We start from the raw sequence: 25,260 nt of genomic DNA on the forward strand, positions 1-25,260 counted from the left end.
GGACATCTTTAATACCAGAGAGACTGAGTGAAGAGTATCATCACAAATTCCCTCAGAGAACACTTCAAGTCTTCGCACAGATGTGTACATTTCATATGCTGGTTTGACTCACACAGCCATGTTGTGGTCACTGGAGCATGGCAGAGGACAGGGAGGAGATAGAGCCATTTGAGTTTTCTTTGCTTTGGTTAACTAAGAAAATTAGAAACTGTCATGCAAATACGATACACGATGCACGATCGCCATAAATCGACATCTACTATCATCAACCATTGACTGAGACTGTTTTACTTTTACCCAGCCGTGAAGTTTTCTGGAAAGGTAAGGCGTATTCTGAGTGTTTGGAAAGAAGAAGTTGATTTATGGTGACATATGACTGTAGTCAAGATTTGGACATGGACTTGGTGCTGAAGAAAATAATTTAACAACTTTATGTGCCACCATGTGTAAAAAAAAAAAAATATATATATATATATCTAACATGACTTAATTCTGAATCAGCAGTATTTGTCAGACTTGCCTCTTGTTTGCTGTCTTTTTGTGCATGTTGGCAGGAAGCTGTTGTACAGAGAGGATATGGGGTAGACAGATAAACTGTATAAATAGCACATACATCACTCTGCTTGCTTGGAACATAAATGTGTCTTTTCAGCTGACATAAACAGTTAATTTAAAAACTGCCACATCCTTTATCATTTTATGTCAAGTACAGCTGAGCGACTGCAAAAACTATCATATATTTGTGATAAGTCCCAAGGGATTGTAAGGAGGCATGTTTGATTCTCAGAATGATACCAGCAATACCAAAATAACCATAACTCTTAGTCAACACACAAAAAGGGGAAGTGGTGATTGCTCTTCTTTCCGATCATCAGCACTGTATACTGAAAAGCAGCAGCTCAGATGTTTTCTTGTTTCAGCGTTAATGTGATTATTCTTTTCTCTTTAATCTTGTGTGGTTTCGACCAGAGCGCCCATGGATCTTTTGCGCAAATACATCTGGTTATTTGTGATATTTGGGATTCTTTTTTCCAGTCTGGTAATCATCCTAATCTTCCTACTTATCAACAAGTGCATATCCAGAGCAGGTAGGTTGAATCTCTGTTCAACACATTTATCAGAAGTTGCATGCCAAAACAGAAATGTTCACTTCTCTTTCCTGTTCTTTCGCAGACCTTTTATTGTAATTGAAATGATGCTTGTAAGAAAAGCTGAGTGAGAAAATATTATGTGTTATGAGTGTTATGATGAGTGGTAATACATACAGAACTTGGGTTTGTGTGTGACAGTGTTTTTCTCTTTATATTAGCCCGTGAGCTCAGAGGGTAGTGGATTCAAGGATTTACTGCCTGATCCTGTCCAAGTGACGCTGTCTGTCTGTCCATTTAAAAAAAACAACCTGTTAGCAGTTCAGAGGCCGCGTCGATGACTTTAATTATCTTTTTATTTACCGTCACGCGATAATCACAACACGTTCAGCTCTAGAAATTTAATTTAATTTAATTTGTTGAATTTAAACCACGAAAATTTAAACTTGTTTCAGTTTACATGAAATCCAAAACCAGAAAACATGACATTTTTTTAATATGTTACATCTCAGGCTGTGAAGTGAAATTTAAAGTTATATAAGTCTATAAACAACATAAAACTGTGCAAAAGGCAACAAAATCAATGTATAATATGGATAATAACAACAGAATGTACAATATTAAAACAAATATAAAACAACAAACAAATGAACAAACAAACTGCTGCTGTACACGTACGTGTTAAGACAGACAATTTATGGAATGAGTTGCCAAATCAAAAGAGTAACTTTGATGAGTCTGATGTGAACTTGTGACCTGAGTAGGAGTTGTGTCACTTTCTCGGATTAGCATGTGCAGTTTTCTCACATATACACTATATACACTAACTAACTTATTACTGATAATTCTAAAAATATATAATATCTAATAATATCTTCAACTGAAAGATACTGCTACTAACTGGAACAGAAAAAAAAGTCTGCACAACACATATAGCATTCTTTACAAAAGTTTTGTTACAAAATGTTTGACATAAAACAAATATTATACACAAAACAACAATCCACAAGTTAAATGAAAAGGACAGAAACAAGTAAAGCAAACAAAAATCTAAAATGTACAGCATACAAAACAATTACGATGTTAAGCACGTAGCTAATCAAAGCTAAGCTTTAAAGAAGAAGTGGTTTAAAAGATAATATAAAAAATAATATACCAAACTTATTTTAACCCAAAACAGCTTTATTTTTGTGTCAACAGATCAGCAGGGCATTTTGTCATGAATCACAATATATCACTGGCGTTCCTTTGTTGTTATTTCTTACATACATTAAATAAACTGATAAATACAAAATGACTTTTGTCCATTGGCACATGGCTTGCCAGCTAGCATTGGTGGTGGAGTGTAAACTAAAAATACTAAATTAAATTTATTTGTCACATGTAATCATGATACAATAACAGTTAGAATGAAATCTGTCTCCCTGAGCTCCTACTAAACATTTTGAATGGAACTAAATAAGTAATAATAACAATGATAATAATAATAGTTCAATAATGACAATCATAAATTCCAAAATAAAACATATACTTTATGTATACGTACTGAACTGAAGGACAAATTTGAGGTATTTCACTTCAGTATATCATTTTTTTGGTATTTCTTTGCTACTCAACAAGAAGGTCAGCTCTGTCCTGGACTGTCCACTAGACTCCACAGTTGAAGTGTGGGAGAGGTGGATGTTAGTAAAGCTGACATCCATCAGTACAACTCCTCTCAGCCTCTGCATGAGACTGTGGGGGAAGCTTAAGCAGCTCCTTCAGCAAAAGACTTTGCTGTTATATTTGTTCAAGTAGAGCTATGTAATAATATGAAGTACGAAGCAGCGTGAACTGTAGATACTTTCCACCACTGGTCAGCAGAACAGCAGTGGCGTGCAATCAGCCAATTTTAATGTTCTACTTCTGTGTTCACAATGAATTTCACATAAATGTTGAATTTACAGAGAGAAGTGAGCAGTCGACTATATTAGTTTCACTTTCAGTGTCAACAACTACCTGTTTTTTTAGTTAACTGAAAAAACACTTTACTACCACATATAGAACAGAAAGTAAAATCAAACTTAATACACTGTCATTGTGGATACCTATTAATATGTGGGGAAATAATACTTCTATATGAATTGCTATTATAAGGGGTACTCTCTGTGTTTCATTTGCTTAGATTAATATTTAATCCTTGTAGGGAAACTGGGTTGCAGCAGCAAAGACACTCAGTGGTGCTTTAGGGTGATGGGTAAATAAACACATTTGATGATCAAAAGTAAAAGCACACGTGGAGATAAAAGATTGTGCATGTGTGAACATAAATACTGTAAATTGAGACACAAAACAGGACTGAATGTTGAGTTTTCTCATGATAATGTCCCACTTCACGAGAACCATATTACAGTATATGGTCTTAAAATCCTGTCGTATAAAATAATGGTCTTTCGTATTGCACTGAGATTTGATATTGTATTAATTTCTTGTTCTTGTAGCTTGAATTTAACTGTTCTTTTTGTTTTGTTTTTCACAGCCAAACACAGACTCACACCGCTTCAAAGAAGATCTGACTTCAGCGTCCAGTAATATATCACAATATACTGTATATAGATATTTCTCACTTGAATAGGTGGATGATTTTTCTTGTGTAGTGTACTGTAAAATCAAAATGGTTTTACACTAGACGGGATACACTTATTCACGTTCTTACCGACAGTTTGATACAAAACTCATGTCTCTCTGTTAAATATGAAATGGTTAGCTTAGCTTAGCACAAAGACTGGAAACAGGGGGAAACAGCTAGCCTGGGTTTGTCCAAAAGTAAACTAAATAAAATAAATCCTCCTTCCAGCACATCAGAAGCTCATTTAATTCATCAAAGCTGAAGTGCTAAGACATCACGGTGTGGTATCATGGGGTGTGTCATATATTAGACTATTTAGATGTGTTGTTGTAGAGCCGGCCAGGTTTCCCCTCTTTTTTTTAGTCTTTATGGTAAGTTACGCCAACTAGCTGCTGACTGTAGCTATATGAAGCAGATCTAAGCATCCAGTTCTTGGCAAGAAAGCGAATAAGGGGATTTCCCAAAATGTGGAACTGGTAGCCTTCTGGTCAGATTTTCCACATTGAACCTCGCCACAATAGATACAGTTCAACATTTCTCTTGTCTTCTCAGGAGCAACAAATACCAGGAGACCTACCTTAAAACCGACAATCCACCTTTACCTCCACGGACACAGTTTCTTACAGCAGGCAAGGCTATTGGATCTCAAAATGGATCATATACGCAGAAAATTCCTCTCAAAAAAACCCTTTTTCTTTTGAACCACATGCCCCCCACACTTTTCACCACATTATCACGAGAGCTGAGTACACGATCCCATCCTATCTGCAATCTGATGATGAACCAAGCTTAAAAGGCCAAAAATTTTAAATCTATATTATGTTTGTGGGTGAATTTGTCTTGACAACCCTAACAACCATGGCCACTGATGACAGGAAAATTTGGCAAACTAAAGGGCAGATTTCTGCCAGTGCACCCATGCATTGTGAAATCAGATTCTAGATGATGGTCAGAGTACCCAAAAGGCTTGCAGCTCCCTGCTGTCTATAAAACACATGCAGTAATTATTTACAGTACTGGCGATAGTACTGTTCAAGTACTGGCCAAGATTAGTTTCATCTTGAGTTGTTTATAGCAACATTACACACTGAACATTAGCACTTTAACACTAGAAAGGTGTGAAAAACCAAAAAAAGATGATCCAGTTTAACTGTTGAATCATTGTTGTTAACATTAGAAAGGTAATATGCTTTAAAGATTAGCTTCCCCCCCAATGTTTATGGAAACAATAGCTTTTTCTGTATACTTTCAGTATATATATACTTTCCATGCTAGCAGCTGGCTGACTCAACTTCCTGACTCTGAGTGCCAGACAACCGGCAACCAACAGGAAGTTACTGTGCCTGTCAAACAGCTGAAAACATTTTACACGTCTGTACAGTTTAAACAAACAACTCAGTTCTCCACCAGAAAACAAATTAATTTGCGTAATTCCAAAAATGCTGAACTATTCCTTTCAGTGAAAGCTGTGGCCCAAAATGACAAAATTAAGCCTACTCCAAAAGGAGCCCCAAGTGGTCATGCATTCATACATTATATTTCCTCTGTTTTCCCGTGATAATAAGTTAATTATCATCAAATTATGTATGTTATTATGTCAAAATAACAAATGTTAATAAGTTGGATAATTTTCCAGAGATGTCAAAATAACGAAACTTTGTTTTCCCGAGATAATGCCATAATTAATTCGAGAGAGAAAACATTCTCATTCTCATGCTCCTCTGACATTGCTACACTGAATGATGTTTCCTAATATTATTTTAATTTCTCATACATTGCTCATACATTGAATTAATCAAGCTGCCATCACACAGTCACATTATTATTGCAATCTATCACCAAACTATTACACTGTACGTAATAATAAACTGAATATTAAATCTGTTCATTTAGATGCCCAAAGCTATGAGAATCTGGCAGAGGTATCCGACTGCGAACAGGGCATCCCCGACTACGAACAGAGCACAGCCGACTACGAACAGAGCACGCCCGACTACGTGCAGCCACAGCCCGAGTACAAACAGAGCACAGCCGACTATGTGCAGGCAGAGCCCGACTATGAACAGAGCACAGCCGACTACGTGCAGCCACAGGCCAACAACGAGGAAGACATGCCTAATTATGTGAAAGTGGATGCTGAGACGACTTTCCCTCTTCCTCCACCATATCAAGATCCAGATCCAGCAGCAGACAACACCTCCAGTGAGGACTACGATGACATTGGAGGTGAAGATGATGAAGAGGACTATGATGACGTGGCATAAGACCACGAGAGCATAGGATGGAGACATTTTTGACTTTCTTATTTGCATCCTGCTGAGCAGGGAGATCACAAAGACTTAACTTTATCACTGTTTTATTTTGTCTGTTTGTATTTTTTTAAATATTATTCATAAAAAGAAAAGAACAGCTGAGGTTATCTGTATTTTATATGCACCAGCTTAGGGAGGAAAGGATGGAGAACAGCACTGGAGAAGCAGAAATCTGCTTAAAGTATTCTATAACCTTTAGATAATTTATTCTTACTTTAGCCAGCATTTTTTATCGGCCACAAACTATATACAGTCTATTTATAGTTAGTATTATTTTATAGTAAGTGGTTGTTCTGTACAATCAACTAACATGTACATAGTTACTATATTTGTCAATTATTGACAACATATGTGAGTAACTGATCAAACATAAAACGTATACTTTGATTTAATTTTAATCTGTAAATGTTAAATAAAGCTATTTATTCAAGAAATAGTTTGATATTTTGACAGATATACTTATTTGCTTTTGTGCAGAGGTTGTAATTAGCTTAGCTTAGCATAAAGACTGAAAGCAAACATTAGCATGGCCTTAGCTTAGCATAAAGACTGAAAGCAAACATTAGCATGGCTTTGTACATAAATGAAATGTAAAATGTGAAATTTTAAATTCTCTTTTTTTAAAAAATTATTTTTAATATATTTTTCAATGCATCCTACTAACAAGCTTTGTCTCATGTGTCATATTCCTGTGTGCTATAGAGCTCCATTGTTAATCAGAAACTAATAAAAATACACCACTGAGCAACTCTGTTGCACAGGATGACATGTTCCTCCTTTTGCTTATCACTTAATTTATTTTTGAGCCACCTGCTGCTGGAAATACTCACCACAACGTGTTCATCCGACAGAGTTAAATACTGCATTTGTTATTACAATGATGTTTGAAAGAGCATATAGGTAGCATTTGCATAGAATAAGCTTTGATTTTACATAATGAGTGCTTCCTGAGAATTGAAGGACTGTCTGATGGACAGACCTGCCTCCTGTAGTTTGCCAACCGGGTTTCTTCAGTTTGCATAAACACAACATTTACACTTTCTTGTAACACAATTGCATTTAGTGCAATGCCAATCCTTCCCATTAACTTCTGCACAGCGTTTTGTGCCTCATTTAATGCTATTAGAGGTGGCACATGTTATGAGTTTTGGATGTGCAGGAAAGGACAAAGTCAGGTAACCATCTACATTTATGGTAATAAACCTGTGGTTAAAATAGGTCAACATTTGGTTTCACATAGGACAAGAATTGTAGTTTCCTGGGTGAAAGTCCTATGTTTGTTTGACCCCCTCAACATCCTCCATATGGTGCAGGTCCACTTTATGCACATTTATTTCTACAAACAGACACCTGCATGTGAATCTGTATAAAGGACCAAGATTTTGGGACCGCAATCATATTGCTTTCTGTTTGTAGTCCAAGTAGGATCGACAAATGAAGTTTGAGTTGGCTTTGATTGCAACAGTCCATGAGAAGAGCAAAACAGGTGGACACATTAGCCAAAATCCAATCTCCCAACTCATCGTCTCAATGTCTGACCACCAACAATGTCTGACCACCAAGTTTTTGTGCATTGATATACATATATGTTTATAGAGATTAGCAGAAATGTCTCTTTCCGTATTAAGTTGCTAATTGGACAGCAGAGGAAGTATGTGACATTGACCTCTAAAAACTAAATCTTTGACAGACAACAGACGATGGGCTCTGAGATCGTACGCATTCATTGTTCTATATAGGAAGTGACTCAGCACAAAGCATGCTGGAATAACTGGTGAAGAGACCAAGGTGTTGGTACGAAAGGAGGGCGTGAAAAATCAAGCGGCATCGATTTTCTAAACAGCTGTGTGTTCAATCAAGAAATGCCAAAGTGAGACTGAAGATAAATGAATTGTAGTTGATAATCTATCCATGTAAACAAATAGATTTTTCAGCTGATGTACTACACTTCCTCCCACCACCACAGGCAACCAGTAGGGGCTCTTAACGCTTTACTTCACAGAAGTTAATGTGAAGGATTGGTGTATTACCTGCATGCAAAATTAGACTTTGGCACAATTTCAAAGTGTAAAACGTGTTATTCATGCAACATTTGGTGAAGCTTTGTTGAGTCTGCTTTGGCTTCGCACCTGATGTCATTGAGCCTTACATTTTGAGAATGTGCCATCTCCTCCTGTGGATTTTCTCTGTTTCCTCTTGAGATAAGCTTTTTTGGCAGGTATCCTGTCTGTTCTTTCCAGCAACATGATGACAAAATGGCACTGCTTCGAAAGTGAGGAAATGGTTGTAATTTACCAGGTCACAGTGACTGAGCTTCACACCATTCTCTGCTTACGAAGCGAAACTGTAAGTTTTTGAAAGATTTCTCTTGGATGTGAACCACTCCGCAAACTCTGAGCTCTCTGTAACCTCCTTAACAACCTCTTTCGCAAGCAGGAAAAACACAAGTGCACTTGATAACATGGCGATGACTAAGTGAGTTAGTTTCTGGGTCTTTGTGTTATGCACGCTGGCTCCATTTATGACTTCACTGAGTGATCATTAAAAAAATTTGTTTCACATCTGCTTTTCGTGCTTTGTCAAAATGTCTGAGTTAAAAAAAAAAAATTCTGTCTTTGCAAAAGGATCTTTCAGAGCCAGAACACTATTTCAAACATACCAGTGCTTAAAACAACATATTTAATATCCTTATAATGAATAATTTATGTTTTCTTCTTGGGTGTAATTTTCCCAATATGATTGTCTTTCTGGCTTCTTCTTCAGCCTCTCGTTCTCTTTGTAAGATTATTTGCATTTTTTAAACCCCTAACCATTTAATAATCAGAACTATTGGTGTGTTAAAGATATAAAAGCTATTAAATTATGCAAAGGTATATATGTATCTATCTCAGGTTATTACACAGGGGAAAAACTGCCCCATCAGACTGTAATTATAAAGAATCTCAGAGTATGAAAGTATGATCCCTTTGACATAAAAATGATCAGTGAGGTCAATCCTTAGGACAATTATCAAGCTTCTCAACAAGAATACACGTTGATTAAAAATACCATTTCCTCCAGAAATAAAGAGAGCTTCAGAGTCTCCGAGAGTCTGTTAAAGTGATTGTTCACATATACAGAGAAATGAGAGGTGAAACACTTGACGACAAAAAAATGCCATGGAACGTTTTTACTGATTAGAAAGTCAATGCTTTGTTTTCATGTCTGACTAGGAACCGACATATTTCCTCAGTCCACAAAAAAGAACAAACGCCTTTTCCAGTGAAACCAGAGTTTGTGCATATTAACCGACGTTTGGCAACTGCTGCACCTACAGTCAGCAGAAAATGGTGATGTGGTTCTCCTGCTGCCGACCGTACAGTAAGAAACCAAACCTGAGTTAATTTGACAAGTCAGAAGAACAGAAGTGGAAGAAGTACTCACACCATTTAACTCACAGTTCTGATTTCTCACTTTATAAACAGGTCTGTAGTTTAGTCCAGTGGTTCTCAACCTAAAGGTTGGAGCCCTCCAAGGTGTCACAAGACAGGTTAGGGGTTAGGCGTTAGGGATAGGGTACTCCACACATCCTCTTGGTGCTTCTCAGTTTGAGGACAGCAATCATCCAGGAGAAAAAAGATGAATCTAAAAGGTTGTGGGATGATGAGGTTCAAAACATGAAAAGGAAAATCTGCTCTACAAATATATATTCTTGTATTTTGGATGTTTCTCTAATCTTTTTTTTTTTTTTTTGTGAAATATTGAATATTTTACTTTGGGCCTCAAATATAATTTGCAACCCAGATTCTAAAAAAGTTCCAAAAAACTCTTTGTATAACTTAAGTTCAGCACGGAGGATACAGCATCCATGACTTCCAAGAATAATTTGAACTGTGGTGTGGTCAGACCACAGCACACTTTTCCACCTTCCATTAGTCCGTCTCAGATAGGTTCAAGCTCAGAGAAGTCAGCAGCGTTTCTCGTTGTTGATATATGGCTTTCTCTTTGTATGGAAGAGTCTTAACTTACATTTGTAGATGCAGCAATGAACTGTGTTTACGCACATCAGTTTTCTGTCTGTGGATCATTTTAATGTCTATGGGACCATACTTTCATACTCTGAGATTCTTTCCCAGTTACAGTGCAGTCCCAAGTCTGATGGGGCAGTATTTAACAACAATGTTGTATGTTTTTTTATCCATCCATCCATTTTCTGTAACAGCGTGTCCTCATCAGGGTCATGGAGGCTGGAGCCAATCCCAGCTGGCATTGGGCAACAGGCATGGTACACCCTGGACAAGTCATCGCAGGGTTGACACATAGAGACAGACAAGCATTCACATTTACGTCCACACCTAACCGCATGTCTTTTAACTGTGGGAGGAAGCTAGAGTACCACAGAGAACACAGACACAGTGAGAACATGCAATCTCCACAGAGAGCCATCTAAAATCTTAATCTGAAAAGTAACCATTTGCTAGACTATAATATTTCCCTCTTAAATGCAGTGCAGTAGACGTATAAAGCAACACAAAATATGCAAGTAAATACAAGTACCTCAAAATACCTTTCCACTGTTTAGTGAGTAAGAAGATGCCCTGTAGCTTTTCACACATGGTAAGTGGTCAAACAGTCCTTTGGAGGCTCTTCCTGATGAATTAAAGCGCTGAAACGACAAAGCAAGTTTGATGCCAGAGGAAACTCTGAACAGAATTTAAACCCCCATGTTCAAAAATGATTGAATTAACTTAAGTCTCCATCATCCATGCATTTTCATTTCCTTTTTCACACTGGTTGTCTTGGGGGGCCCCTGGTGGCAGTAGGATCCCTAAGCAGCCTAGTCGGTTTATAACTCTTATGTTTATGCCTCAGGACTGCAGGTATTAGACTGCAGACGGGGCAAGAATCTACACAAAAAAACATTAGGATTTTGTTTATGAGAAAATACCCTAAACCAATAGTTAGGTGACCTACATACATCAAATAATCCCTCTCACTAACCACATAATAATATCTTGTCAGTCATCCGTCACGGCTACACTTGGTTCTGAGAGGTTTAATGGATATCAGTGGGTTTGGATGTTGGGACCCTGCCACAGTTTAGGGCTTAGTGAACTGATCACACAAAGGCTCTCCAAAGAGACGACATGGGCCAAAAAGGGCTCAAAAAAATCTTTGAGAAATGCGAACACAAAACAGCCCAAACACATGAAGGTCACTGAAGCAAAATGTCGATGAAATGTGACCACAGTTACAGATTATTTTCACTCCTTAGGCTTAGCAGCCATTATCCACTACTGTGCAACTGGATGGTGGAAGAATGGACAATGAATAATATCTAATACTATTTAGCATTCATAAGGAGTGTATAAACATTTAATAAATGGTTCATAACACACTATAATATATATATATAGAGAGAGAGTGAGTTTTCAGTACAGTATTTGTAACAATTATAACTTCTCCTGTGAAGACATATTTTGCATTATTAAAATATGTTTTACTACATTGTTTTTCATCATATACATATTAATTTGAAGCACTTGTACAGTCTTTTCATGACACTTCCTGAAAGATTTAGTTCCTTTTCACGTTTGCATACCAAACAAAAATGTGCAAGTACAGCTAAAACGATGAGTCGATTAATCCATTAGTTCAGTGAAATAAAATGAATTGGCAGCTTGTTTTGCTAATTGCTGTGAGTATTTTTAGCTTCCTACAGCAACTGCAAAAAATGTTGATGTCAGAAATTACAGTGTTTTAATGTAGTACATATCCTGTAAATTTGCAGGAATTTACTGCCCACTGAGTTTCAGTCATAATAAAGTAGAAAATAATTAATAAGAATAAGTAATTACTGTGATTAGGGTACAGCATCATACTTGAAATAATGACAGAAGTACAATACAATAATGTAGTTTTACAGTAATGTTGGGGTTGAGTTACAGTGAAAACACAGTACATTGCTGAGATGTTACTGTAAGTTGTTGGAACTACAGATGATTATTACAATATCATATTGTAATTTTACATTTAAATGCTGTATTTGCTTACAGTAATATTGTGTGTGGTTATTGTAGAAACTCACAAGACTGTGATTTTCATCAACATTACCGTAAAATAACTACTACATATTTACATTATTATATATTGCTTTTGGGTTTGATAACATTTTGATGTTTGGACTGATGGTTATGTGTCACTCACAGCTCTGGGTAATTTCTTACCACTCCCTGAATTTTTACAGACTAAACAATTAATTGATTAGTCAAGAAAACAATCAGCAGATTAATCCATAGAGAAAATAGTCATTAGTTGCGGTCCCTAAAATAGTTGACAGAACGTAACAGAGCTCTACTTCAACCCACTACAACAGTAAACATCATGTTTTTACATGAATGCATATACATCATAATAATCTAATGATAACATATACAATAGTCACAGGGGGACATTTTCTGTACTGCATAATTTTATTTTTAATATAAATACTTAAAGTAATTTTCCTAATTATACTTACTTTTACTTAAGGAACATGCACGTTCCCTTGCAATGGAGTATTTTTTACTGTGCGATATTAGTACTTTTACTTATGTATCCTGGGTTGTTGCTGTCAATAAATGACTGCAGCCTCTAAATTCACTGTATCATGAAGAGAAGAAATCTATCATGAGGACTTTAATGTTGAAAAATCTAAAACGGAAGTTAAGCTAGAGCTCAATGTGCTAACTTAACACAGCTGAAAAACGACTTTTTTTTTTTCCAAAAAGAAACTCATTTGAACAGGACCACTGACAGATTAAAGTATTAATAATTATACAGAGAAAAAAAAACACTCTCTGTACATGAAACATTTTAATCTGGCTTGTGTGTTTATTGCTCTAGGGTTAAATTGATTGTCATTCCCTTATGTCACATTTGATATGGAGTAATGAGAAATTTGTGTCTCAGCTGGCTAAAAATCTAAATTATTTAATGCCTCACAGAATCTTTACACGGTAACAACAATGACTACAAATCATCAGTTCAATACAGTGTCAAACATAGATAGAGAATAGGCAAAGAAAGGTGCAGAGGTCTTCAAAAGTGTCAAAGTAAAGCACATTAAGACATGAAATGAAATAAGGACTGAGGTCGGTTTGGTAATTTGGGAGCGTTAAAAGTAGTAGAAGTACATTTACTCAAGTACTATACTTCAGTATAAATTTGAGCTACTGTTATGGAATTTTCAAATGCATTTTAACATGCATTAATAGGACATGAATGTGTACAGATGAAGGGGTAGAAAAGAGGAAAAGAGCTGCATGATGCATGCACTGTGTCCCCCAGTACAGGTACAAGTACAGGTATTAAGTAGCTAATTTTAACTGATCAGCAATCTCTATGTCTGTGAATTGAAGCCAATGTGGAAGTGCCAAAAACTGCAGTTCCTTGAACAGCCACTTGAGTCTGGTTACAGAACGAGTCGATATCCATAAGCCTCAATGTTAAAATTGAACTTCATAGCAGAAATAAACATGTTTATAGTCTGGAACAGTTTTGATCTCTATAGCTAATTTCCCTGTTCATGAAAACTGTACTGAGGGTGAATTTTTATAGAACTTACAAGGAGTGGCTTTTTTTTTAATTTGGGACCCTACAATTCATTTCTATGGGCTCCGGGAAGGCTTGCCACAAAGTGATTTTGTCATACGTACTGATGTGTGCTGCTTGGACGTTACATACAGTGCACGCACGCGTCGAGATTAACATGGCAGCCATGGCTAGGAACTGCAACTCCATCATTTCATTGAGGGAATTACCGTTCAGTCGTCAAAGTAATGTTGATATGTTGGCTATTAAAGAATTAGGACCACCCAGACCAAATTTAAATATCGAGCAGGTGTCAACTAAAGCGGGGAAAACATACAGTCTCGGATTATACTGTACAGTATGTTCAATTCATGTCAGGTGTTGCCATCTAGTGGTTCAACAGGAAAACCAAATTAAACAATGCAATGTAACACTGTAAAGTTAGCCATCTGACTTTTATTTATTATTATTTTACCCATTGAACAGGTCATCTTAGCCATCATTGCAACAGCCCCCCCTAAGAAATTTGAGCCGCCACTGGAACTCACCTGTTCAAATTATATTAAGGCTTAAAGTCATGCATAATTAAAAGAATGGACTCATTAACTGACAGGTGGGTGCCATTACAGATGGCTTGTTTGAGCACCCACACATCATTCAGCCCGCCGTAGGTCAGCCGATGATCCACGTTTTGGCAGATATTTGGATTAACTGCAAGGAGGAAGAAGCAGTATGAGCCAACATGGCGGCAGCCATAGATAGATAAATAGATATGTGCATAGAAAGAAATTAAATGTCATTAATTAAATTAAATGTAATTGCTCTAGACAAGTGTAGTTTCTCCTTAACACTAGAAAGCCGAATGTGATGTGAGGATGCAGCAATTAAGATATACTTTATTAATCCCACGATGGGGAAATTCTTTTTACACTCTATATTATTTTACATGCATTTTAACCCAGACACACACACATGCAGTACAAGGGCTCATAGACATGCAATTGGAGAGTGATGGCCAGCCCACCTAGGGGGGCGCCCAGTGAACAGTTGGGGGGACCTTGCTCAATGGCACCTCGGCAGCACCCAGGAGGTGAGCTGGCACCTCTCCAGCTACCAGTCCACCTTCTATATTTGGTCCATGCAGGACTTGAGCCGGCCACCCTCCGGTTCCTAAGCCAGGTCCCTATGGACTGAGCTACTGCCGCCCCCACTAGACACCACTAGATGCAACTAAATCCTACACACCGGACCTTGTAATGTGTAAAGCGATAATAAAAATCAGAATCACTTTTATTAACCAGGTGTGTTTCCACTTTGCTCTCAGTGGGCGGCAGTAGCTCAGTCCATTGGGACTTGGCTTGGGAAAGGAAGAGTGGCCGGTTCAAGTCCCGCATGGACCAAAATATGGAAGGTGTACTGGTAGCTGAAGGGGTGCCAGTTCACCTCCTGGGCACTGCCGAGGTGCCGTTGAGCAAGGCACCGATCCCCCCTAAAAACTGCTTGCTGGACGCTTTTCAGGGGGGCCGCCCATCACTCCACCATCTCTCTCCACAATGCATGTCCACCATCTCTCTCCACAATGCATGTCTATGAGCCCTTGTACTGCATGTCTGGGTTAAAATGCATGTAACATAAAATAGAGTGTAAAAAGAATTTCCCCATTGCGGGATCATCTTCTTCGTCTAGTGTACATACGAAGATAGACAAAAAGGTGGAAAAAAAACTGAACTTGTGTCTGTTTGTTTTGAACAAAACAAAGAGAATAACTGTCATATATAAAGTAGCAGAAAAGAGGACAGTGCTTGAGTGAATGTACCTGGAGGGGAAAGTTGTTTTATTTTGAAGGCGCTAGCCGGAAGTGTGACGGTTGACGGTTGCTGGGCGCGTTGACGCTGCATGCGGACTGATCGCATCGCATTCCAATGTGAGCGAGATGTAACCGCTGTGCGGACTTTATGTTTCCCAAACCGTCTCCAGCCGCAATTTGAAGGAATACAATGTCCAACTTGATGGAGTCCAACACTTGTCCTGACGGCTACAGGGCTCTGAACACAAGTGAGCTGAGGGAGCTTTTACAAAACGACGACAAAATGGACCAAATCATTCGGCTCAATGAGAAGGTAGGTATCCTCTCTCTCTGTCTCTGTTCCCCCAAAGTGCCGTGAGGAATTTGCGCCTTATTAACGCTTTGTTAAACCTCTTCTCCCGTCGGTAACGACGTGTTTCTGTCGTTTTCCTGCTCCGCCTTTTGTTCGCCTTTTGAGCCTTTTTGTGTTTTTGCTCGTCACATTTGATGTAACGCAAATCCGCTTTACATGGTTCATCGATTGTCTGCGTGGCGAGTGGTCGGATTTCCAATGCGTTTCCCCCTCAAACCCCGGTGTCCTAATATTTGCGGTGAATTATTAGTTACTGGAGCGGAGATAAAACACAAATAGGCTTCATTTGTGAGGTGTGTATAAGTGATTATTTCATGCTTCAAGTGTGCTTATCGTGCAGGAAGCATCACATCGAGGTGTTGAAGACCCCCATACGCGCCGCCGTTATGTGGCTTCAGCGTTGCGCCAAACTCCCTTTTAAAAAACAACAATTTGGCGTTTCTTCAACCAACAGATGGCTTGGACGCAAGGTAGAAGATGCCTTAAGGAAATATTAGTGATTTTAGGGCACACTAATCCATTCGGCTTTAGGTTAATAGATAAAACAACACATGTTTGAGTACAATTTCAACTTTTAAAACTGGTCCTCCCCAGTCGTCCTCTCTCAAAAGATACGCTGGTGCGCAGCGTTGGCTCTGAATAAAAGTGTGTTTTTGCTGCATTAAGTTGCATCTTGGTGTATAAAATGTATGCCGGATTGATCACAAGTCTCTCGCAGTTATAAAACACATTAAATCGCAGTGTCTTATAAGTGTGTCTTTGTGTATAAACACAGCAGATAGAAAATGGCAGATTTCTTAAAGGATTTCCGCATGGCACGTTTGAGGGGGCTACATGATGACCTTCCTGATATAAAGCCATACTAGATCACTCACACATACACACAGATATAAGGTGTACCAGTGGTTCCCAAACTTTTTTCTTTTTCATGGGCCCCATTTTGATTAGGCTTGCCTTTTGGTGGGAAAGGGTGTGGGGGGTCCTCAAACAGAAAGGACTCTCTCAGTCAGGCTGTAGGATTGCATGGCTTGGACAGCTATGGGTGGAGTGATAACAACAGTGTGTGCAGTGAAACATAACCACGGCCTGGGATAGTCACCCTCATACATGTTCTCACTGTGTGTTGGGATGTAAAAAGATCTCTTTTTCTACCACACACTTCTGATTCGATTTATTAAAACGTCACGCGATTTTGCTCAGAAACAAAGAAAGACATTACTTATTTTACCCGGGTTCTTGGCGGAGGAGGTGACATATGAGACCTGGCTCTGTGAATGAATTGGGATCATGGAGCCAAAGTGGTTGAATCTCACCAAGAGGTCATACAATTCTCCCCCGGGAAGCAGAGCCGAGTGACTCAGAGTGCTTTGGGGGGGGGGGTTTAGCAACTATTCATCCATTTACCTGTCATTAAGTAATAATACAAAACCTAAGTTTGCAAAGGACATTTATTAGTAATAATAGTCTGGCTCCCAGTGATGTAATATTGTAGCATGATTAGCTGGTTTCACACACCCATCTCTCATTACCATACGAGCTCCAGAAGCAGAACGCTTCGTTAAACTTGTGTTAATGATGAACGTTATGTAAACGGAGTTAAATCCGTCATAGTGATTCATAACCTTGAATGCTTCAACATGTTCTTTCGCATTCTCATTAATAACAAACAGACCAGACCACCAGCTACAATGTCATATATTTCTAGTGCAGTGATCTGAAGCGTCAAGTCAACATCGGGTTTTGTCATCAGTGCTGCAGGAGCTTCTTCAAAGAGTCATTGTCATTAATAATAATAATGCAGATGGACTGCTGGATATCTTTATTAATCCCGAGAGAGGAAGTGAGGAAGAGAGGAGTGTTTGGAGCAAGCAGGAACCTCCGTGACTGTGAAGCGAAGCCAATGACGAAGTGACAAAAACTGCAGTTCCGCGAATGGCCACTTGATGCTGGTAACAGGGTCAGTCTCCATAAGCTCCAACTGTATGTTTTAAAAAGTTCAATTTCACAGCAGAAATAAACATGATACGCCATTATAGGTGGCTTTTTTGAGCACACATGCATCATTCAGCCCATCCTCAGGTCCACGAATCTCCACATCTTTGCCGATTTTTATATTAGCCGGGAGGCGGAGAAAGGTGGCCAAAGCCACACATTTTAAACTTTAGAACGGCTCTTCAGAAACCTGTGGGTGACATTATGCGTATGCAGTCCATTCTATACTGTCGTTGGTTGAGGAATCAGAAGAACACTGAGGTGAAAAAAAAAAGTGAAACTTTGTATCAAACCTCCAAAATGCTTTGAGTGTCGAGAAGTACCAAAACCTGGTCCGATTCGTTTTTATGTTTATTCATTTACTTTGATCAGATAGTTTTGGTCTACACTAACTCCTGATCAAATATCTGCCTCTTTGGCTATGCTCCACTATGCTCACCCACTAGTCTCTAACTTCGAGTCTGTACTGTTCAGTGCTGAGCAGCAGGTGTACAGCGAGTTTTTCAGAGCTTTATCGACAAAAACAGCTGCCCGCTGGGGTTGGAAACCAAAACTGTAAAGGCGCAAGCTGGAAAAAACAAAACAATGATCTGAAACATGCCACAAAGCTGAAGGTTTTGTCAGGTGATAATCTTCTGTGGGTTCATCACTACAAGCAACATCTTTGATTTGTAACAACAGATCATCTGATCTATTCTTGCTATAAAATGATTGATCACAGCTGCTTTAAACTCATCCCAAATGGTGAAAAGAGAGAGTTTTTAAGCTGGCTGTCCAGTAGAGCCTCACAGTACGTAGCCCTTCATTTCTCTCAGTTGAATACAGGCCTGGCGTCACATGAAGAATTCTCTTTCATAGAAAAGACTTTTGCACCCCGTCAATTTCATTGCAGACTGAATGTTAAATTGGCGGCTTGGGATTGCAGAAGCCTCATTAAAGCTTGAGCCTCATTTCAGATGAAAGGGAAACACATATTTACTGCATTTCATGTGGTCAGACGTGTCGAACCACGGAAAACAACAGTGCCACTGCCCCTTGTCTTCTCCGGTGCAGAACTACAGACTCTTAAGTGCTCCCCAAGTGTCATTTGTCAGGGATGGTAAACACTGTCAGCCTTGCCTTACAGCCCGTGCATCATACTACAAAAACCTCTGACTCCCCAAAGACTGCAGCAGTTGTTGTTTGATAAACGGGGCGGACTAGCCAAAGCAGGAAATGAAGTGTCCTTATTGATTCCTGTTTAAGGAAAACGGGGCGGATAATTGGGCTGCAAGTCTCAAACTAACTGTGTTATCTTTATTTTAGCCGGATTTCTTGTTTTTAGAATGAACAGCAGATACGTAGTATCTCTTTCTGTACTTGGTCAGACCTTCTTTTGACTACAGGGCACATTCTGCAAATTCCTCTGAACTTGGGACTCATACATCCTTTTGATGACCCGTAAAATATGAGACAGATGCACGGTACAGCGCTGGACTCGATGATACGGCCTTCAGGCTCTAAGTGACTGACTGGTGAAAGAAAGCAATTGAGCAAGAAAAGTATCCGGCTGGGTTGAATCACAGGAATGCTGATGTCAAAGAGGATTCAGAGTTTTTGCAGTGCGGAGCTTACAGAGTGGCATTGTGTCAGTGTTTGAGACGCCGACTGTTCCTTTACAGCAAAAGCCATGACAGCATGGTTTGGCAACAGTTGAAGGGAGTGGCATTTCTTTTAATAATTTATAGTTTTAAGCTCTTTTGCCCTAGAGACGGTGACTACCCGCCGCTCTCCCCGTAGACACACACCCCTACCACAAAAGCATGACCACTATATTTAGCAGCTTGTTTAAGCCATAAACATCCAGAATTTGTAGTGGAGACGTCTGGGTTAGCCACTAAGGTCAAAATGTTGCATTGTAACATAATATAATGTAATAAATATAAATGTATTATATATTATAAAAAAACAATAAAATATCAGGGAAAATAAATATCAGGGCTACTTTACACAGGTTTTACCGTTTCAAGAAGTACTCCGTTACCCAAGATAAAGTACCAGGATAACAATGTTTGCATTCATATTCTTGACATGACGCTCACGCAACATGCCGCAGACAAGCCCGGTGGAATTTCCAAGTTAGTTCAAGCATCCAAATATAAAAGCTTAGACCTTTGTGGACATGCTACACATGTACCCAGCTTTTAAATCTGTGTCTGGTTCACAATTCATGTTACAAAATAGACGCAAAGAAGTTTCCTTTGGATTGTGTGCAATGGTGTGAGAGAGCGCATTGGTTAAGAGACATTCAATGACAGTGATTGAGAGAGTGAATGAGAGTGAGTGAGCTTCGGCAACAATAAAGCCCAGTAATCAGCAATATGAAAAATTATTTCCTGATTGTTTCACAGCTGTTACATTCAGCACAAATAAACGCACCCCACAATGCCGGATCCTGTTTGAATGCACCCATACAGATCAATAATCTATACCAGTGACTCAATGACTCAAGCATTGTTTCCCAAAAATGATCCGTACCCTACTTTAAAGCCATAAAATGACATGCAACAGTTGATATCGCAGGTGGGTGAGTGAAACTGTGCCAGAGACTTGCATAGTTGTTACGACCCGGCTCATGAAGGCAAAATGAAAGCGATATACAGACAGATGTTTTTAGTTATTTATTATAAAAAATCTTACAAACAAAAAACAGGTGATCTACAAGGGAAAATGGCTAATGGGTGCTGTTTAAGTCATAAATGAATATACCCAAACTTCCGAACTCAATCAGTCAGAACAGCACCCCTAAACTTTACTCTACTGCAGTGTTGGGATCTATACTTCGCCCAGTCTCCATGTAGTAGGCGACTGTTACAATCCCAAGTTAATACAGCCATTAACATTTATCTGTCTGACATGATGAAAAGCACTTTGGCAAGCTGAGAATATCAGCTGCCCTGACTGTCAGCCTGGAAAGACTTTCTTAACTTCAGTCTGCTATATTGCATCCTCTGGATACCGCTCCAGTCGGGATCCTCGCCTTATCAGGGAGGACAGGAAGCGGGAAGTGAAGATGGGCTATACCTCCCCAGCTGGAGCCAGTCTTGCACAGGAGACCACACGTCCTTGTCAACATACATAAAACACTAGAAGAAGGGTTAACACATGAAGGGGGTGTCGGCTGGAGCCACTGTCACAGTTTCTATTTCCTTCCTCGTTCTGTTGTCTATTTGGGCACTGTGCAGTGTTGAAGCATTGATGGTAATGCAGTTTGAGAAATAGGCTTCTGACTAGAGGGACGCCGGTCATCCAGGTGGGTTGCAGGTGGAGAATGTGATTGACTGACCTTTGGCACTTCATCAGGAGGCGCTGTTGAACACTGAGCAGGACATTTCACCTTCAGGTGATTCAGTGTCCTGTGCGGCTTCCATTTGCCACCAGTCGAAGATGAAGCAGTCTGCCGTCAGCAGTAATTGTATCAAGCAGCTCCCCGTGGGTCTCAAATACACAGAAAACTATCTCAGCCACAAGGCCCTCCCAAGTCTGGGGTCATTCAGGGTGTATGAGCGCCCGCAGCTGCCTTGTGTTGCATAGGAGACAAGAACTACTGGGACTTTCTCTCAGCTTTTTATTGCAAGGCACTAACATCATAACTTTCCTGCAATTGTGAGTCTCTTGAATAAGTGCTCCCTGTCGATTAATAATTAGTCTATAAAATGTCAGAAAAAAGTGATGTTCTTCACTATTTCCCAGAGTTTAGGATGACGTCTTCAAATGTCTTGTTTTGTCCATTCAACAGTCCAGACACATTTTTCATTTCCTGTAATTAGGGGAAAAACAACAAATCCTCATGATTAATGGGCTAGAACAGGAGAGTGATGAGTTTCTACGCCTGAAAAATTACTTTAATAATAATTTTACATATTTGTAAAATGAAAAAGTCCTATCTGTTAAAACACAACACTTTTGTACTGCAATAGTAGGACAAATATTAAACAAAGAGATGATGTATACCCTTCAAAATAAAGGTCTGTCTATTCCTTCTATATGCTACAAGATTTTATAATGTCGTATATACATAATTTAGTACAACACTGCTGCACCACATGCATGATAGACTAATGTGACATTTGTCTTGTTCAGTTTCAGGAGCTTCAAGTGGACAGGGAGATGCTGCTGACCACCAATCGGAGTTTGGCCGAGGACAGCCTGGCCCGACGACCCCGCCTTTGTAACGGCAAACTCCAACTGGCGGAGAAATACCGGGAACTGTCCAACCTGGCAACCACATGCTGGGAAAAACAGAGTCAGCTTGGTGAGTTTACCCCAGCGATGAAGAGAGGAGGCAGGGGGGGGGGTTGTTTCTGGTTTCATATAGGATGCCAGTAGATGATCACTGTCAAGTGGAGCTGGTGGTTGTGATGACAAGGTCACAGGTTCAGATTCCAGGACTGGACGGGTAAATATGGCCTTGCTAAGCGAAAGTGAGGCATTGCTGCAGCCTCTTTTCTATATGACCTTAAACAGCTGACTGCTGTTGTAGTTCTTATTTACTTAAACCACCACAGAGTTTTCATAAGATTTCATGTTGACTGCAGTGAAAACAAACCAAAAGAAGAACCTGGCATCCTAACCAGAAGGTTGCGTCCTAACCACTTAAGGTTAAAGCTAATTACATGTGATATCCCACAGTGGCTCCTCATTGTCTCACCTTGTAATTGCGGTAAAACAAAACCTTTAACTGCACGCTTTGCGACATAGAAAGCAAAATCAAATCACTTCTGACTGGCTGTGACACTTGCTGGTGCAGAGAACGAGGGAAGTTTCACATCAGAGTACAGAAAAGCTTCAGAGTGTCAGTGAGACGAGCCTTCAACTGCTCAGCGAAAGCCTCAGCATGACTGGAGTTTGGTCATGGGAACGAAATGGAGCATATCAAATGCCAGCAGGAAGCTTGCAGCAGTTGTCAAAGAATTTGCGGGGTGAAAGGGGTCTTGTCTTTGTTTAGGAAAGTCATGCTTTTGACGGGGCAGCTATAGGGCAGCACCAGAGGATGTCTTTTTAAGCCTTGGCCCTAAATTTTAAGCCTCATGGGCAAGCTTTAGAAATTCCTCACAGTGTAAAAGCCAAGAGCAGGTGATAAAATAAATCCTGTCGCATTAATTTCCAGAGGTAATGTCAACTGCTTCTTATTTATAACTCTGAGTGTAAGCTTTTATGGAGCAGGCCCAGCGCTTGGTTTACCCTAATGAAAACGCATTGCCAGATTTGTGCAACAGCCTCAGCTGCCGGCTAGTGATGGAAGTTGGGTGGAATGTTAAACTTCCTGTCAATGTGCGCACATTACACAGATGCTGTCCTACCTCCCCAACGAAGCAGGATGGGTGGGGGTCCGTCCTTCCTCTGCAAAACATCTGATTCACATTTGCTAAAGGGAGAGGAGGGGGGGAAAAAAAAGATGAATGAGGAGGGTTTTCTTGAGGCAAGTAATTGTAGCAGAGACAAACTGCGGAGTGGATCAAGGCAGACAGCTGTATTGTTTAATACATCCTGCTGTTTGGTGGATGTGACCAGAAAATGCTGGCAGAGTGTGTTGTGGTCGTGGTCCCCAGGTGAAGTCGAAACATTGAGTCTTTTTTTAATCTCTACTCCAGACCGTTTCTTACAACTATTATTGGCATCCAGTTAGTTGCTAATCGTTAGCTACTGACTTTTAAACTTTTGAACTTGTTAAACCAAGCCTGACGCTTAGAAAACATATGTACAACTAATTTGTTTTGCTAAATATCTTTAGAAATAAAAGGAATGGCTATTTTCCTGAGTAGTACGGAGTCCCAAGTGTGGTTAGATTTAGGCAAGAGAAGCACTTGGTGGTTGGGGAAAGATCATGGTTTTGGTTAATGTTAATAAATTTTTATTTTTAGAGTTTAACCTTTAATAGAGACGTCTTGTCTTGTACTTCAAGTAACTTTAAGTCTTAATATAATTTGAACGGGTGAGTTTTATACAAAATCAGTCTCAGCTATAGAGACCAAAACAGTTTTTTGAACCAGGTTGTTCTGTAACATTAGGTATTTTAAAATGCAGTATTATAGAGATTGACTCACCTCTGTAGCCAACATCAAGTGGTCATTTGAGTTTTTCGTTTTTCGCACTTGTTGGCTTCATTCCACAGCCGTGGAGATTGCCGCCAGCCTCCAGCGGTTGCAGATGTTAGCATATCTGGTTAACAACCTAATAACTTAACACAGTGGTACTACTGTGGATTTCATATTATTATTATTGAATTAAATCTATGTGCTCTTTTTACCTTTTTGAAGGAAAAGCTGCCTGGATTATTTTTAGTGACATCTTTTCAGGAGAGGCTGAATCCCAGGTGTGGTTAGGTTTGGGCAAGATGAAGCACTTTGGTTACGGAAAGATCATGGTGTTGGTTAAATGTTAATAAAGTCTGTGAATATTAATATCTACTACTCTAAAGTAAACGCGTCTTGTGCTGTTGAACTTTCAAACATTAAACCAAGAGACTATGATCTTTCCAGTGCCAAACAATCCATAACAAAACCTTTAAAAATGCTTTCAGCCACAAGGGAGGATATTATAAAACAAAGAAATGTGTTGTTTACACATTTCTGCAGTGATGTACAGGTGTACTCCAAAACCTTTTGGCATTACTGTTGTGTGTGTTTACAGGTGCAACAAAGCACACATCTGTGAAACAAGATGCTGTTGATAACAACACAATTCAGGTTTGCAAATTGCAAATTAGTCATATGTAGAGCAGATGAACAGGGTTGTTCAAAGGAAAAGTCACTCTGAGACACTTAATTAATTTAGTCTAGAGTCCTATTTTTTATTTTAATAGATAATGGGTCAAATGTTGACAGCGTCAGATCACTTTGAGATATTTTCGGCACAGCTGCAGTGCTATTTAAAACATCAGCACACAGTATCAGATGTGCTGTCACTAACTGCGAATCAAAGAGAAAGAGCTTCCTTTTAGAGTTTTGCAGTAGAAACGTGTTAAAACATTAAAAGGAAGTGACTGATAGAAGTTTCGATCGACCACTGCAGCCACAACATATAATAACATGTTGTGAGTAAGTTGTTTCGACTTAGAGATATGTCCACAGTCGTGGGTACACGTCAGTGTTCACATAACTCACGTATCTAGTTGGCTGTATTCATATGTCCACGTAGCCATTTCTGTTTCGTCAGTGGGTGTTGAAAAGCGTTCTGGGACACATTAGTGAAATCATCACTGAAGCAGTGGTAGGCGAGCTGAGGCAGGCTCGCCAAAACCCTCCCCCGAATAGTGTTTGTCCAATCATTGCTTAGCGACCGTAACTAGGCACAGCAGGCCTGTCAAGCTTTAGATTTCCCTGCATTGTTGAAGAGAAGTGTATGGGGCTGTTATATGAACAGCACTCCATATATACACACAGTGTGTGGTTGCTATACAAGCAAAAGTGTGTTTGAGCTGCAAACGTTCATATTATATATAGTTATAAGTGAGAAGTATTTCACCATCATGTGAGAGCAATAGTCCAAGATACTTTTTTTATCGGCAT

At 39.3% G+C, this 25,260-nt stretch overlaps 2 protein-coding genes across 3 annotated transcripts in view; both read left to right on the forward strand.

The window, feature by feature from the left end:
* Positions 1-167: 167 nt before the first annotated feature.
* On the forward strand, positions 168-6,075 carry scimp (SLP adaptor and CSK interacting membrane protein). The gene is made up of 5 exons (XM_010731128.3): positions 168-321; positions 970-1,088; positions 3,607-3,655; positions 4,249-4,325; positions 5,590-6,075. Exons 2-5 carry the CDS (start codon positions 977-979, stop codon positions 5,958-5,960), a joined length of 609 nt encoding a protein of 202 aa, XP_010729430.3. The 5' UTR covers positions 168-321; positions 970-976; the 3' UTR covers positions 5,961-6,075.
* A 9,364-nt stretch (positions 6,076-15,439) lies between these two features.
* The window catches only part of vps37d (VPS37D subunit of ESCRT-I), a 33,884-nt gene continuing 24,063 nt past the window's right edge, over positions 15,440-25,260 (forward strand). For both annotated transcript variants that reach the window (XM_027278083.1, XM_010731127.3), the window contains exons 1-2: positions 15,440-15,679; positions 21,833-22,004. In XM_027278083.1, the coding sequence (XP_027133884.1) occupies positions 15,557-15,679; positions 21,833-22,004 (295 nt within the window). In that variant the 5' untranslated portion in view covers positions 15,440-15,556. The remainder of the gene's footprint in view (positions 15,680-21,832; positions 22,005-25,260) is intronic.

The sequence above is a fragment of the Larimichthys crocea genome, chromosome III (genome assembly GCF_000972845.2).
Source record: "Larimichthys crocea isolate SSNF chromosome III, L_crocea_2.0, whole genome shotgun sequence".
Lineage (NCBI taxonomy): Eukaryota > Metazoa > Chordata > Actinopteri > Sciaenidae > Larimichthys > Larimichthys crocea.